The sequence below is a fragment of the Dromaius novaehollandiae genome, chromosome 2 (assembly GCF_036370855.1).
Source record: "Dromaius novaehollandiae isolate bDroNov1 chromosome 2, bDroNov1.hap1, whole genome shotgun sequence".
Taxonomy (NCBI): domain Eukaryota; kingdom Metazoa; phylum Chordata; class Aves; order Casuariiformes; family Dromaiidae; genus Dromaius; species Dromaius novaehollandiae.
Window position 1 is genome coordinate 54,700,780 of NC_088099.1, and position 12,397 is coordinate 54,713,176.

At 40.3% G+C, this 12,397-nt stretch overlaps 1 protein-coding gene across 1 annotated transcript in view; it reads right to left on the minus strand.

The window, feature by feature from the left end:
• Positions 1-11,868, minus strand: part of DPY19L1 (dpy-19 like C-mannosyltransferase 1) — a 51,296-nt gene extending 39,428 nt beyond the window's left edge. The window contains exons 1-5 of the mRNA XM_064506549.1: positions 11,406-11,868; positions 10,256-10,324; positions 5,849-5,873; positions 4,466-4,553; positions 3,693-3,830 (exon numbers count right to left, since the gene is read on the minus strand). Of these exons, the coding sequence (XP_064362619.1) occupies positions 3,693-3,830; positions 4,466-4,553; positions 5,849-5,873; positions 10,256-10,324; positions 11,406-11,694 (609 nt within the window). The 5' untranslated portion in view covers positions 11,695-11,868. The remainder of the gene's footprint in view (positions 1-3,692; positions 3,831-4,465; positions 4,554-5,848; positions 5,874-10,255; positions 10,325-11,405) is intronic.
• Positions 11,869-12,397: the final 529 nt, after the last annotated feature.

Genomic DNA, 12,397 nt, shown 5'->3' on the forward strand with positions numbered 1-12,397 from the left:
AGCACTTGGGAAGAATAACCCTATGTACCAGTACAGGTTGAGGGCTGACCAGCTGGAACGTAGCTTTGCAGAAAAGGACCTAAGCATTCTGGTGGACAAGTTGAATATGCGCCAGCAACGCGCACCTGCTGTGAAGAAGGGCAAGAGTACCCTAGGCTGCATTAGGAAGATTGTCACCAGCAGGTTGTGAGAGGTGATCCTTCCCTCTGTCTGACACCAGTGAGACCACATCCAGAGTGCTGTGTCCAGTTCTCAGCTCTCCAAGACAGGAGTAAAAAAGATGAAGCCAGACTCCTTGCAGTGGCACCAGTGACAGAACAAGAGGCAGTGAGCACAAATTGAAATACAGGAAATTCCATTTACAAGTAAGAAAAAGAATTTTATTGTGAGAGTGGTCAAACACTGGAACAGGTTGTCCAGAGACATTGTGGGGTCTCCATTCTTGGAGATATTCAAAACCAAACTGGACACAGCCCTGAGCAACCTGCTCTAGCTCTCTCTGCTTTGAACAGAGGGGTGGCATTAGTTGATCTACAGAGGTTCCTTCCAACCTCAGCTGTTCTGTGACTCTATGATTTATTAATTCTTCATACTAGGGCTCCAACACTCATAATTCTTCACCGTTGGGAAAAAGTCGAACCTTATATTCTCAAAAAATAACTACATCTTTCTTCCTAGACCCAGACTCCCTGCCTCAATACTGTGTCCTACAAAGTACACTGTCTTGAACTCCTGAAAGCTTCCTGAAAATTTGTGCCAGGCATTTCTGACTATGCATGTGTGCATATATGAACCAGATTCTTGATGCTTCTCCAGGTAAGCAACAACAAGACTTGGGAACCAATTCCAGATCCTTCCTCTAATCAACTGAGCAACTGAGTGTGGTTTGTAAGCTACCAGTGGAATGTGTATGGCAGCTCAGAGACATCTGTCTAGCATATCTGCATGACTAGCCCTAAAAATGACACTGCCCTAAACACATAAAGCATTTTGGCTGAAACAATGCCACATAAAAAAATCCTACTTGATTTATTAACTTAACCTTTTCATGCCAGAAGTGCTAACATCTACTGCAGACATTATCACATGTGAATACTCTCAAAAAAAAAAAAAAAAAAAAAAAAAAAAAAAGCTACCTGATTACGTACTTCATACAAAGCAAAGAAATATTTTTAAAAAGTTACTTTACTTGAACAGTTAACATGGCAATAAAAATGAAAGCAAATTAGTAATACAAAATTGCTACGTCAATTAGAAGATAACAGCTTTTTTGAAATTTCTACTGTTCTGTGTTGGATAAGAAGCAGCAAGTACAAAACACAGAACAGACTATTTTGCAGATCCAGGAGATCCTCTGTAGGCCAGTCCTTTGCTACGAAATAATATTTAGAAAAGTCGATCCCTTTTACTAGTTGCCTTTGAGTAAGCACTGAAAACATATGGGTATTTGGAACATTCTTCAGCCCAGCTAAAATTTTCATCAGCATGGCCACATACAGATATATGAACTGTTTTGTAAAGATGAACAGCCAAACAGCTAATTGCTTATTAGCATGACATTAACACATTCCCTCTCTGCCACTTTACATCAGAGACCATAGACCAAAACAGCAACACAACTAATGGAACAACCTGACTATGCAGCAAATACCTAGAAAATCAAGATTTTGTTGGCACTATAATACTGTATAAGTACAAAGACTGGCTTGATCTTTTTGAAATTTTTTCTTCTACTGCATATTTTTAATTTACACAGACCACTTAGTCCATGACTGCTATGTACTGCTTTTTTTTGGGTTTTTTTGTTTTGTTTTGTTTTTTTTGAGGTTTCAAGGCTGGCACCAACTGTCCATCTAGAACCTGTTCTGTTTTTCTTAATGGGTTCTGCATCCTGTTTAATACGTGGATTTCAAGGCTATTTTTGATGCAATTAATTTCAAACTCCATTAAATAAACAAAAAATTTTATTCAAATTCAGTCTTAATGCTAGTATTGGGCTGAAAAGGCTGAAGTCCTCCTAAATATTAAATAGGAAATGGAAAACTTTCACAAAAAATATGACTGGATACTAGGTATCAGAAGGAAATACTTCATTGCCAACAAAGCAAAGAAATCCACAAACATCTTCCTAATGCACAGCCCCATTATAATTACGGTAAAACAAAAGTACAAAAAATTTGGAGAACATATTTCGGATGTCACGTTGTATCTACTGACAAATTATATAGATGCAGCTATGTAGAAACAACAGCACTCAAGAAATACCATTTAAAAAACTATTTACAGGAAGGCTAGACATCAAGCAGCAAATGGCTGAAAGGAGTAGAGAATATTTGTCTGCTTTGTGTGCCCACACAGGCACAGATATAATGAATGAATTCATATATTATTAAAAAGTTCTATGAGCCAGTAAAATGCTAGAGAACTCTGAATGAACAGACAAGCCTACACTTTCTGCACAGTAATCAACTTAATGTTCTTATAGAAAGTCAGTCATTTTATGGTTGCTCTTGTTTTGATTTCATCATCCAGTTTACTCAGGAATCTTTAACTTTGCTACTAATAATTCAGTTAGAACAAGTTCATTTGATCAGATACTTTTGCTAGTCAGACCGCAGCTGAAGACGATACTTTTCTTTTTTTTTAGCTAAAGAAAATAACACTATATTATTCAAATAATGCAGTTGTTCCTAAGGTTACATTTCTAAAATTGAGCTCCAGTCTCTTTTACATATAAAAAAACAAAAAGGGGATAACAAAGAAGCAGTAGTCTGTAGCATTTAGCTGTTCCAGAGAAAGAAAATAAGACGCAAATGAAACTAGTATATGCAAGTTGTGTAATATGCATGCAGAGAACTCTTAAACATGTAATCCCTGGAAGCGGCTCTGCTCCATCAGAGCAGGGGAATGAGCATAAATGCTAGTAACTAGCAATTACAGGCATGATTATGCTGTGATTCCTCAAAAACTAAGTTATTACTGACACATGGAGTTACACCAAAATAGATTAAGCAAAGCAGGTTCCCCTTTTCAAAATGTTTGAGACACACAGGCAAAAGTGTGTGCATCACCACATTTCACAACCATAAGAGGGAGAAATGTTTCTGTACTAGGACACAAGCTCTTTTTTAGAGTCAAAAACAGAATAAGTAACCAAGTCTAACATCAAATAAGTACAAAACAATAATAGTTAGCCTTTGAAAGAGAAATTTCTTCTGGAATATACAAAGTAAACAACAACCATTCATGGATTTTAGGGCCAGTGAACTGTGATGATTCGTTAGTTCATGGTCCTACACAAAATGCAAGCCTAAATAACCTCTCAGTATCTGCACCATTACAGACATTATTCACATGCATATGCCATATACTATTGATATTTCATGTGTCATATTTCCTGAAGCGCAAAATGTCAGCAACTTACCTGCTTTCAGTGAAAAGAACAAAAAAAGACAGACAGAGAAATATAGAATTAGACTGCAGTTTTAGGGCGTGAATTATTAAGATGTAGAGAACATTCATATTTGATTGGATATACCTGAAGTCTCAGAATGGTAACTATCCATAGCAGTTGATCAGTGTGTGAAGTAACAGAGCCACACTTTCCAGAGTAACATTTCTTACAAACTTATAATCAAAGTTAGAGAAACCAAAGACTGCTCAGAAGGTATACTTTTTAAAATGTGGCTTACCTCTGGGTAAAGATTGAACCTCTGTAAAGTGTTAATCACTAAAGGATATTCAGTTAGTCTGTCATTCATAATGGCCCATACTCCATTCCAAAATGATGGTGCCTCAATAATGGTCTTGAAGTAGGAATAATAAAGACCCTACAGGAGTGCAGAATTATTATTTAGGATTAAAGAGGTCACTTCTACTTCATGAATTGCCATAGATAGGCTTTTTTTACATGAAATTTTGTATTATAACAAAATAGGACAAAATTATTCAAGATTACTATGCAGTTTTCCAAATATCTTCTACTAGTACCAGTGAAGCAAGCAAGGAGGACTTCCTTCTACCTTGTCTCACAAGTGCATCTTAAAATCTCTCATTTTGGCAGGTAATGTGCACTAGCATAGTATTGCACAATTCTCAGAATAAACAAAAGCTGCAAAAAGATGTATACATATGTTATATGTACTAATGAAAAGTGATTTTTAAAGAACTGCTGCATAACGTGGCTGTAATTGAAAGTATGTTACAGGGTATTTGCAACTTTGTATTTTAGGTCCTCTACAATCATATTTTTAAATTATATTTCAAGCAAATTATTTTAAGAGATACATTCACATGAACTGTAAGACACACAAATGCTCTATAGGTAAAACTAATGAACGTTAGTTGTGAAATATCAATATATTAATTGTATATAAAGTATTATGAAATTTTGGAAGGTCCACAATCACAAGATTATGGACAGAAGTTTTCCAATCACTGAATTTTTGTTAAAAGATAATCTAACCATTTCAGTGCGAAAAGCCATTTCTCTTTCTAGCGTTGACAGGTGAGAAAAATGACGGTCATTTTCAAAAAGAGTTGTTATATGACACCTGTTAAAGAAAAAAAGTCTAATAATTAAAAATGAATAAAGAGTTTTAGAACCTGTACTATGTCATACATACCAAGAAATATCCTGCAAACATTTCATGCAGACTTAAAGTCTACTTACAAACTGATATTTTAATTTACTCATATATCATAAGAACATTCTCCTCTATTCAGACTATTTTAACTTGGAAAAAAACCATGAAACCGTAGACCATCTATTAAATACTATTATATAATTAGTTATAAAACATTTTAATGCATTTTAACTTAAGTGCAGCAACTTAACAATCAAAATTTTAATGCTACTAAAACTAACAAGTCTATACTGTAGGAAAGAAAATTCAAATGAAAACAAGGACAAAAGAAAAGAAAGACAGATTAACAACTGGTGGAAATACTACAGTGCACATGTATGTACTGCATGTTTTTTCTATAAAAGTCTTTCCTGACTTGTATTATAATGCAGTTATCTGCAACTATATGTGCTTACCATCAAAATTTAAATAAAGATGCAGCTATGAAAAAATAAAAAGCCAGAAAAAATGCAAGTTTTGCCTCCATAATTATTTGCAAATTCTGAGCTTTATCTCTGAAAAGCGTGAAAAAAGAAAGAAATAGAGCAGTGCACATGCCTCTGCTTCTGGGTAGAAATTGGCAAGAAACAGACTACAACGATCGTTAGTTCTTTTTTAGATAGAAAACAAAAACAGAGTAGCAGGATCTGTTACTTTTTATCTCTGCAATCACAGCTGGGGGAAGATCACTGTAGAAGCCATTCTATTCCAGGTCTTTACCACAAAAACAGAGGGTGAAGATTGGGATGGAACCCAAAACACAAGCATTATGGCTACAAAAAGCAGTTGAAAGGACGCTCCTCTGCACGCAAAATATTTACCAGTCTTCTCTGACGAGATGGAAGGGAACCTGATGCTAAACTAAGAAATTAAAGCAGAATGTAAATAATCAGAATGTAGGAGAAAGCTGAAAGGATTTAACCTGGACCCTCAAAATCAGCTCAAGGGTAAAAGGTCTGCTAGTAGAAATGCACCTGAACTCACATAGCTGGACAATGTTTTCCACCTGGAAAGGAAGCTTCACTCTTGGCTGAACAGCCTTAGGAAACCCTTTAAGTCAGCTTCACAGGAACAGAATTATTGATCTTTGAGATGACAATTTGGTTTTGAGAGGAAAGATCTGAAGATAAATAATCCCCATAGCCTGTCTATGTAAAAGTCAAAATGACATTTTTATTATTTTAAAATATCGTGTTACTCTCAAGCAATAAATATAATCTTACCAATGTAGGACTCCTGCAAAAGCAGCTGTAAAGAAAACAAAAAGGGCCAAGTTATTTAAATATTTAAATCATAGAACATGAAATCATGTTTTTTAAAGCAATTACAGTACTATTTCAGAGACTGGGCTTAGTGCACAGAAGGTGCTCAGTCTCCAAGGGAGCAAAGATACAGGAACATCTGAATCAACTTTTTTGATCAACTTTCAGAACATCTAAAGTTATGCTGATGGTATTAAGCAACAGGTGATGGTCTCACCTGTACCCTGCATCACTCAAACAGATACATCACAATCTAACAAATCTATTTGAGGTATCAAGAAACAAGACTTAGTTATAAGCAATTATAAGTTATATTGAGACTATTACATAATTCCTAAAAATGGTGGAACCACTACATAGTAACACATCCTTTGCCCATTCTGAGGCCATTTGTACTGTTGTTACTGATCACTGCGGTAGAGAATAAGTGAGGTAATTTGAAGAGGGAAAAGAAATGACAGATGATGATAAAGTTGTGGGTAAACAGTCTAGGTCTCTGACTTGTTGAGCACGACAAGATCCACAGAGAGCAGGAGCCAATCCATTTTGCTTGGGCAGTATTCACAAGGTATCCAGAGCTCACACTCCAGATGCAAACCTAGCAAGAGTGAGCGATCAAGAGTAGGCATTAAAGATAGAGGGATCATGGTGCTCCGTTTAGACTGCAGGAGTCTTGGTTGCTTTCTAGACACACAGTGGTTCTCTGCCATAGGAAAGTCAGGTAGACTGGCTACCTTCAATCTAAGAAAGTATATATGCTTAGTGAAGGGCCATCTTAGCTGCAGAGGCTATACGGAGCAGAGAGAAAGCTGAGAAGACAACCACCATTCCTGCTCATGCCCACCTAGAGCCAGAAAGGTGCTGAGCATCACGCCCCTCTCCATGGTGCTGATCTTCACAAACCTTCAACTGCACACAGGCCTGGGGGCATGGCACCTATGTCTGCATTCCACAGAAGGGGTCAAGTTGTGTGCACAGCTGTTCATTGTAAGTAAAACACTTGCATACTGAGGCAAGAGATGGTCAGAGGGTTAGTGAATGTGCATATGTTCATAATGTGTCTGCATTACACGCATGTGATGGGCTGCTTCTGGCAAGCAGCAGGAACAATAGAAAGAAAATACCTTTGCAAGAAGACTAAATTTATAGTGAAAGAAGGGACTGAAGGTACACTTACTTCCCAGCTATACATTCCCCCAAAGTATGTACCTCTGACAGAGAGGCAGAAACTGTTGTCGCTGCCACCCATGGCAGTACCCGTTATCATTGTCACTACAGTTGACAATGCAACAAGCTATATTTATGAATCTCAATTTTAACATTAAGTTTTGAATATAAAGATATGTGAACTGAACCCTCAGGGGTGAAAAAACAAAAAAGTATCACATAAGGGGAATAAATAGGTCTAGCCTACCTGCCTATACAACTAAAAGGAAAACATCTACTTAAAGTTACATATTTCATGTAGTAGCTGAATTTACACAATACCACTCAGAAGTTTCCTTAGTTTTTCAGCTCCACTTTGGTCACTGAAGCAGTTTTCTCAACTGAATTCCAGTTAGAGAATGAGTTCTACAATCTTATATTGAAAACTTTACATTTTTACACATACTTTCTAGAAAAAAAGTTTACTGAGGATTGCTCAGTCTATCTCACATTTAAAGTTTCAGTGAGCTGCAGTTGTTTTACATTAAGGACAATTACATCACTTCTCACACAGAAGCTGCAAATACTTTTTTCAGTATAGCAAATATGATGTTTGGAATTCCAGGTAAGCACATCAGCTCTGTTAGCAATGTAATAATCCATATTTAGTACACAAACTTCTTTCAGAGTAACTGTGTGGACAGAAAGAGAACAGTTCATTCCTTTTTTTAACTATTACTTATTGAATCTGACATTCACAGACAAAAGCACAATAATGCATTATTTTATTTCTCAGTAAAACTTTTAAGATTGTCTTCCCAATAAGATTAGATGCAGAAATATATACATAAATTTTCAAACACATGAACACATATACATACACATCTCAACTACAAAAAAATCAAATTCAAGACAGATTAGATGTTGGGAAAGCATATACAGTAAGGACATGATGCACATTAACAACTAGTACTGCTCATGATCTCAAATTCAGGAGGTATCAAATAAACCAAAAACAGTGTATTTATGTTGCAATTAAATTACGTATTTATACTGAAATTACAATTCAGATTCAAAGGTGTCACTTATTTCATAAACAAAATAATTTATTTAAATCTTTTTCCCTTCTGCAAATATTTTATCTAAATTCAGTGAAATAAATACCTTTAATCAGTTATTCAGAAGAATTTCATATCTATTTTTATTCAACTTCACATTATCATTCTTTATTGTAAATATATAAAGAAAACCTTTTGTAATCACAGAGCAATTAATGTAATTACTTACATTTCAAGAGACAACATGCACCATTCATAGACTTACACTACAAGTACAGATCTACAGTCTTTAACAGGCTGTATCCAGACTCACAGTAAGCTAGTTTCTGAAGGAAAACACATGGAGCAGCTCTCTTAAATTACCATCCTCTGACTCCCTTAATGTTCTTACTGGGGGAAGAAAGGGAAGAAGCAAGAAGGAGAGCAACACTACACAGTCCTGATGTTACACAGATTCATACAACCGCTATGTACTTGAATTTGCAAATGATATTTTCTCAGCCAACAGAAGCATGCGATCAAATTTTTGCATACTAGGGCTGTTGAGTAAAATCTGATTTTTGACTCTTCAGATTTTCTATTTTCGCCTGTGTTCTATTCTAAGAAAGGCAACATGAATGGCATACAAGAAGCATTCTAGTTCTGTAAATTAAATACGAAAAAGAGAAGTCATTCTTAAAAAGACGTAACATACAGAACTTATTCATAAAGAGAGCAAATGCTGAGATGCTGAAAATGTGAAACATGGTAGAAACTGGTTAATACTTTGCAAGCCTCAAAAGTGACTACACAGAAGTACAGTAGGACTGGTAACAATGAGTAAAGTCTAAGGATTGACTACTTTTGCAGCTTACTCAAAATATTTCATTGTGAGACTCTGGAAAAGATGTCTTCAAGAACTAGGCCTCAATTCAGCAGTCATAAGAAAACATCAGAATACATCAAAGCATTGTATAAGAACGGTCTTGAAAATCCTGTAACTTTATTGTAGTGCCTAAGTTGGAGTTAATTTCTAAAAAGAAGAACAAAAAACCCCACCAAACACTATAACAAAATTTACTCCATCTGTAGGAGTCTCTGTATTTTGAAAGCCTGGACTTGAAAGCTTAAACAAAACAACAAAACAAAAATCCAGCCATCACTAAAAGTTACCAAACCACTATTTAATATTTAGTATATTTATATATTTACATAGTTTACTATCTGCAATAGCTTTTCTGCTAAAAATTGTAAATAGCTCCCTGAAGCATTCAATTCGTTATCGAGTTTTCAGATCCAAATGTAAACTCCAGAAATTACAAGGCTGTCTGCCTGATCTGCTCTCAAATTTCAATCATAGAAAAGTATTCAATTTTTGACCATTTGGTCATCTTTGACCATGTTTTTGTGTCATTTAAATAACTACTAGTCTAAGAGATGCAGCATAAACAGAGGTAAACAAAGCAATTCATGAACAGTTTATTCATCAATTAGTCCTTAAGCTAAGAATTATTTCTCTGCTACAACTTTGCAATGTAATCCATCAAACTGAAAAAACTCCCTTTGGCAACATGAACTCTTGGCAGTGTCATTAATACTACCAGCATATTTGGAATACAATGACAGTGTTTTCATATAATAACTTTAAGAGTATATCTAATTATGAATCTGCTAAATACGCTATTATTTAAAATTTCTTAACTTTAGGAACATATTTTGTATTTACCCTTGCAAAAGTTATAGATGCTTTTTCCAATAGGGTGGCCATTAGCGATTTTATTATTTACTCCCAAATATTCCCAGGGATAATGACATTTGAATTTACATCCCCCCTGTTGTTATATCCTCTTCCACCAATAATCCTTACAAAACAAGCTGTTGTGATTACACTACTGAATAACAGTCACTATTCAATGTCTTTTCTAGAAGTTAATGACTGACTAGAAGAGATCCATAGACCTCATCTAGACATTCATTTTCCTACAAATGTCCTGGCACAACATCAACTCCTGTAATAACAGCTTTAAAAAAATTACCAAGCAGGAAGTTATTTCCCCTCTCTTTACAATATGAGCTACACTCATTTTTAAATTGTATTTCCAAGTATATTTTGATACAGTTTATGACTTCAGACCAAGAAAGGTGAAAAGAACAGGTTTTTCCCCAACACATCCCTTCTACTTACCTGAAATTAGTGTGAGCCATATCCTGCTATCGGCTTTTAATATGAAGGCCTTTTTGTCTTCAACAAACACTGTTAAAAGAGAACAAATTTTTAAGCATCTGTTAAGAACAGCCTCTCTAAAAGGAAATTGTTGAAATATTGCAGCATTAGTTTTTCTGTAAAAATCTTGACCAGGCTTCAAAACTGCAGAAAGAAACTTCATACAGCAAGTTAATAATTACACATACAAGCTTTAAACAACACAAATAGACTGTTAAGGTGACTACACGAACAATCAGCTTTTTTATTTCTGAAACACCTCTTACAAAATAACCTGACAAAAGAAAACATGTACGTAAGACAGAAGAAAACGTGTACATAAAAAGAACATATCCATGTTATGGATATACTCGCTCAAACAAGAAATCAGACTTTTTCTTTCAGAATAAACAACTCTCTATCCCTTCAAAGCACAGTCAAGAAATAGGCAAATAACGCCAACAGAGTCAGCAGAGTTAGTCAGTATGAATAGGCTGTGCTAAGACAACTTAGGACACGTTTTTCCTTTTCTCCCCCAAAGGAGAGAAAAAAAAAAAAAAAAAAAAAAAAAGATAAAAGCCCTTTAAAAGCCCTTTTCCTTTCCTGTACGCCAGTTTTCACTGACACGAGCGTGGGTCCTGTCAGCCTCTTTTATCCCCTGCAGCTGTGTCGGGCTGGAGGACAGGCACGGGGAGAGTAGCCAGCCGCCAACCGCTGCCCCACGCAGCGCACACAAGTCCTGCCACCCCTCCGCAGGGGAGACGCTGTGAAGGGGAAAGCGGTGCCCGCTTCCTCACGGAGGTGCTTCTTCCCACCCCCGCCCGCCGCGGGGAGCGGAGCCCTCCCCAGGAGAAGGGCGTCCCGAGGTTCCCGTTTCCAAGGCGGTACTTAAAAGCCGCCCCGTGCGACCAGAGCTATCGCGGCTCGCCTGTGCCGAGCAACGCTACACACACCCGCGCACTCCGAGAAACACCCGGAAAGGGGGGAGGCAGGCGAGATGAAGTCCCATCCCACTTCCCCCGGGGGAAGGGCTGACCCCCACCCGAGCCCCCGGCCAGCCGGGGCACAGGGGCCGCGGAGGGGGGCCGACGTGGGGGCGGCGGCGCGCTCCCTCCCCTCACCCCCACCTCACCTCGGAGCCGGTCTCTGCAGAAGCACAGGAGCCCCCGGGGCCCGCGGCCCAGCGCGTCCCGCGCCCCCTCGGCCGCCGGCCCCTCCTTGCAAGGTCTCTGGGGGTCGCCCCGCGCTCCCCGCCGGCCGCCGCCGCCTCCCTTCCGCATGGCGCCGGCCCCCTGCCTGCCGGGCGAGTGCGTCCGGTGCCCGCGGCCGCTCCTGGGGCTAGCGCCCGGCGACTGGTGCTGCTGCTGGCCCGGCTTGAGCGGCGGCGACTCTTTGTTCCTGCCTCGGGTCTGGACGGCCATCTCCGCATAGTCCCCGCCGCCGCCGCCGGGGTGCCGCGCCGGAGGGGCGGGGAGGGGACGGGGCGGGGGGGCGGTCCTCAGCGCGGAGCTTCCCCCACCCCGCAGGCAGGGCCTACAGGCCGAGGGGCGGAGAGGGAGCTGGCGGGCCGGGAGCAACGGGCGGGGCGTGGCGGGCGGGCGGGCGGGCGGCCACTACTCTGCCAGGCCGGGCCGTGCCGGGCTGCGCTGCTGCTGCCGCCGCCGCCGCCGCCGCCGCCTGCTCCGCCCGACTGGCCACGTGGGGGAGGGGGAGGGGGCGGCGCGCGGCCCCGGCCCCGGCCCCGGCCCCGGCCCCGCCCTCGCGCCCGCCGCTCCCCGCCGGGGCGGGTAACGGCTCCCATCACCCGCCCCGCGGGCGCGCGCACGCATGCGCCGCCCCGGAGCCCAACGGCCGCGCGGCGACGAGGAGCTGTTGCCTCCTCCCCCATTGCGCCGCACGTGCTGCCCCGCGGCGCGCCTCAGCGGGGGCCGCTCGGCTCCCGCCGCACGCGCCGCACTGGAGCTTTCGGTCCTGCGTGGGCGGTAGGGCCGGGCCGCGGGACTGCGAGCTCCCGCCTGCCGAAGGCGTTTGGCAGGGCCCTCTCTCTAAATAAAGCCCTTTCTCCGCTTCCTGTCCCCCTACTCCCTTTAGGGACAGCCTCGATTTTTCCGCCTTCCCCTTATG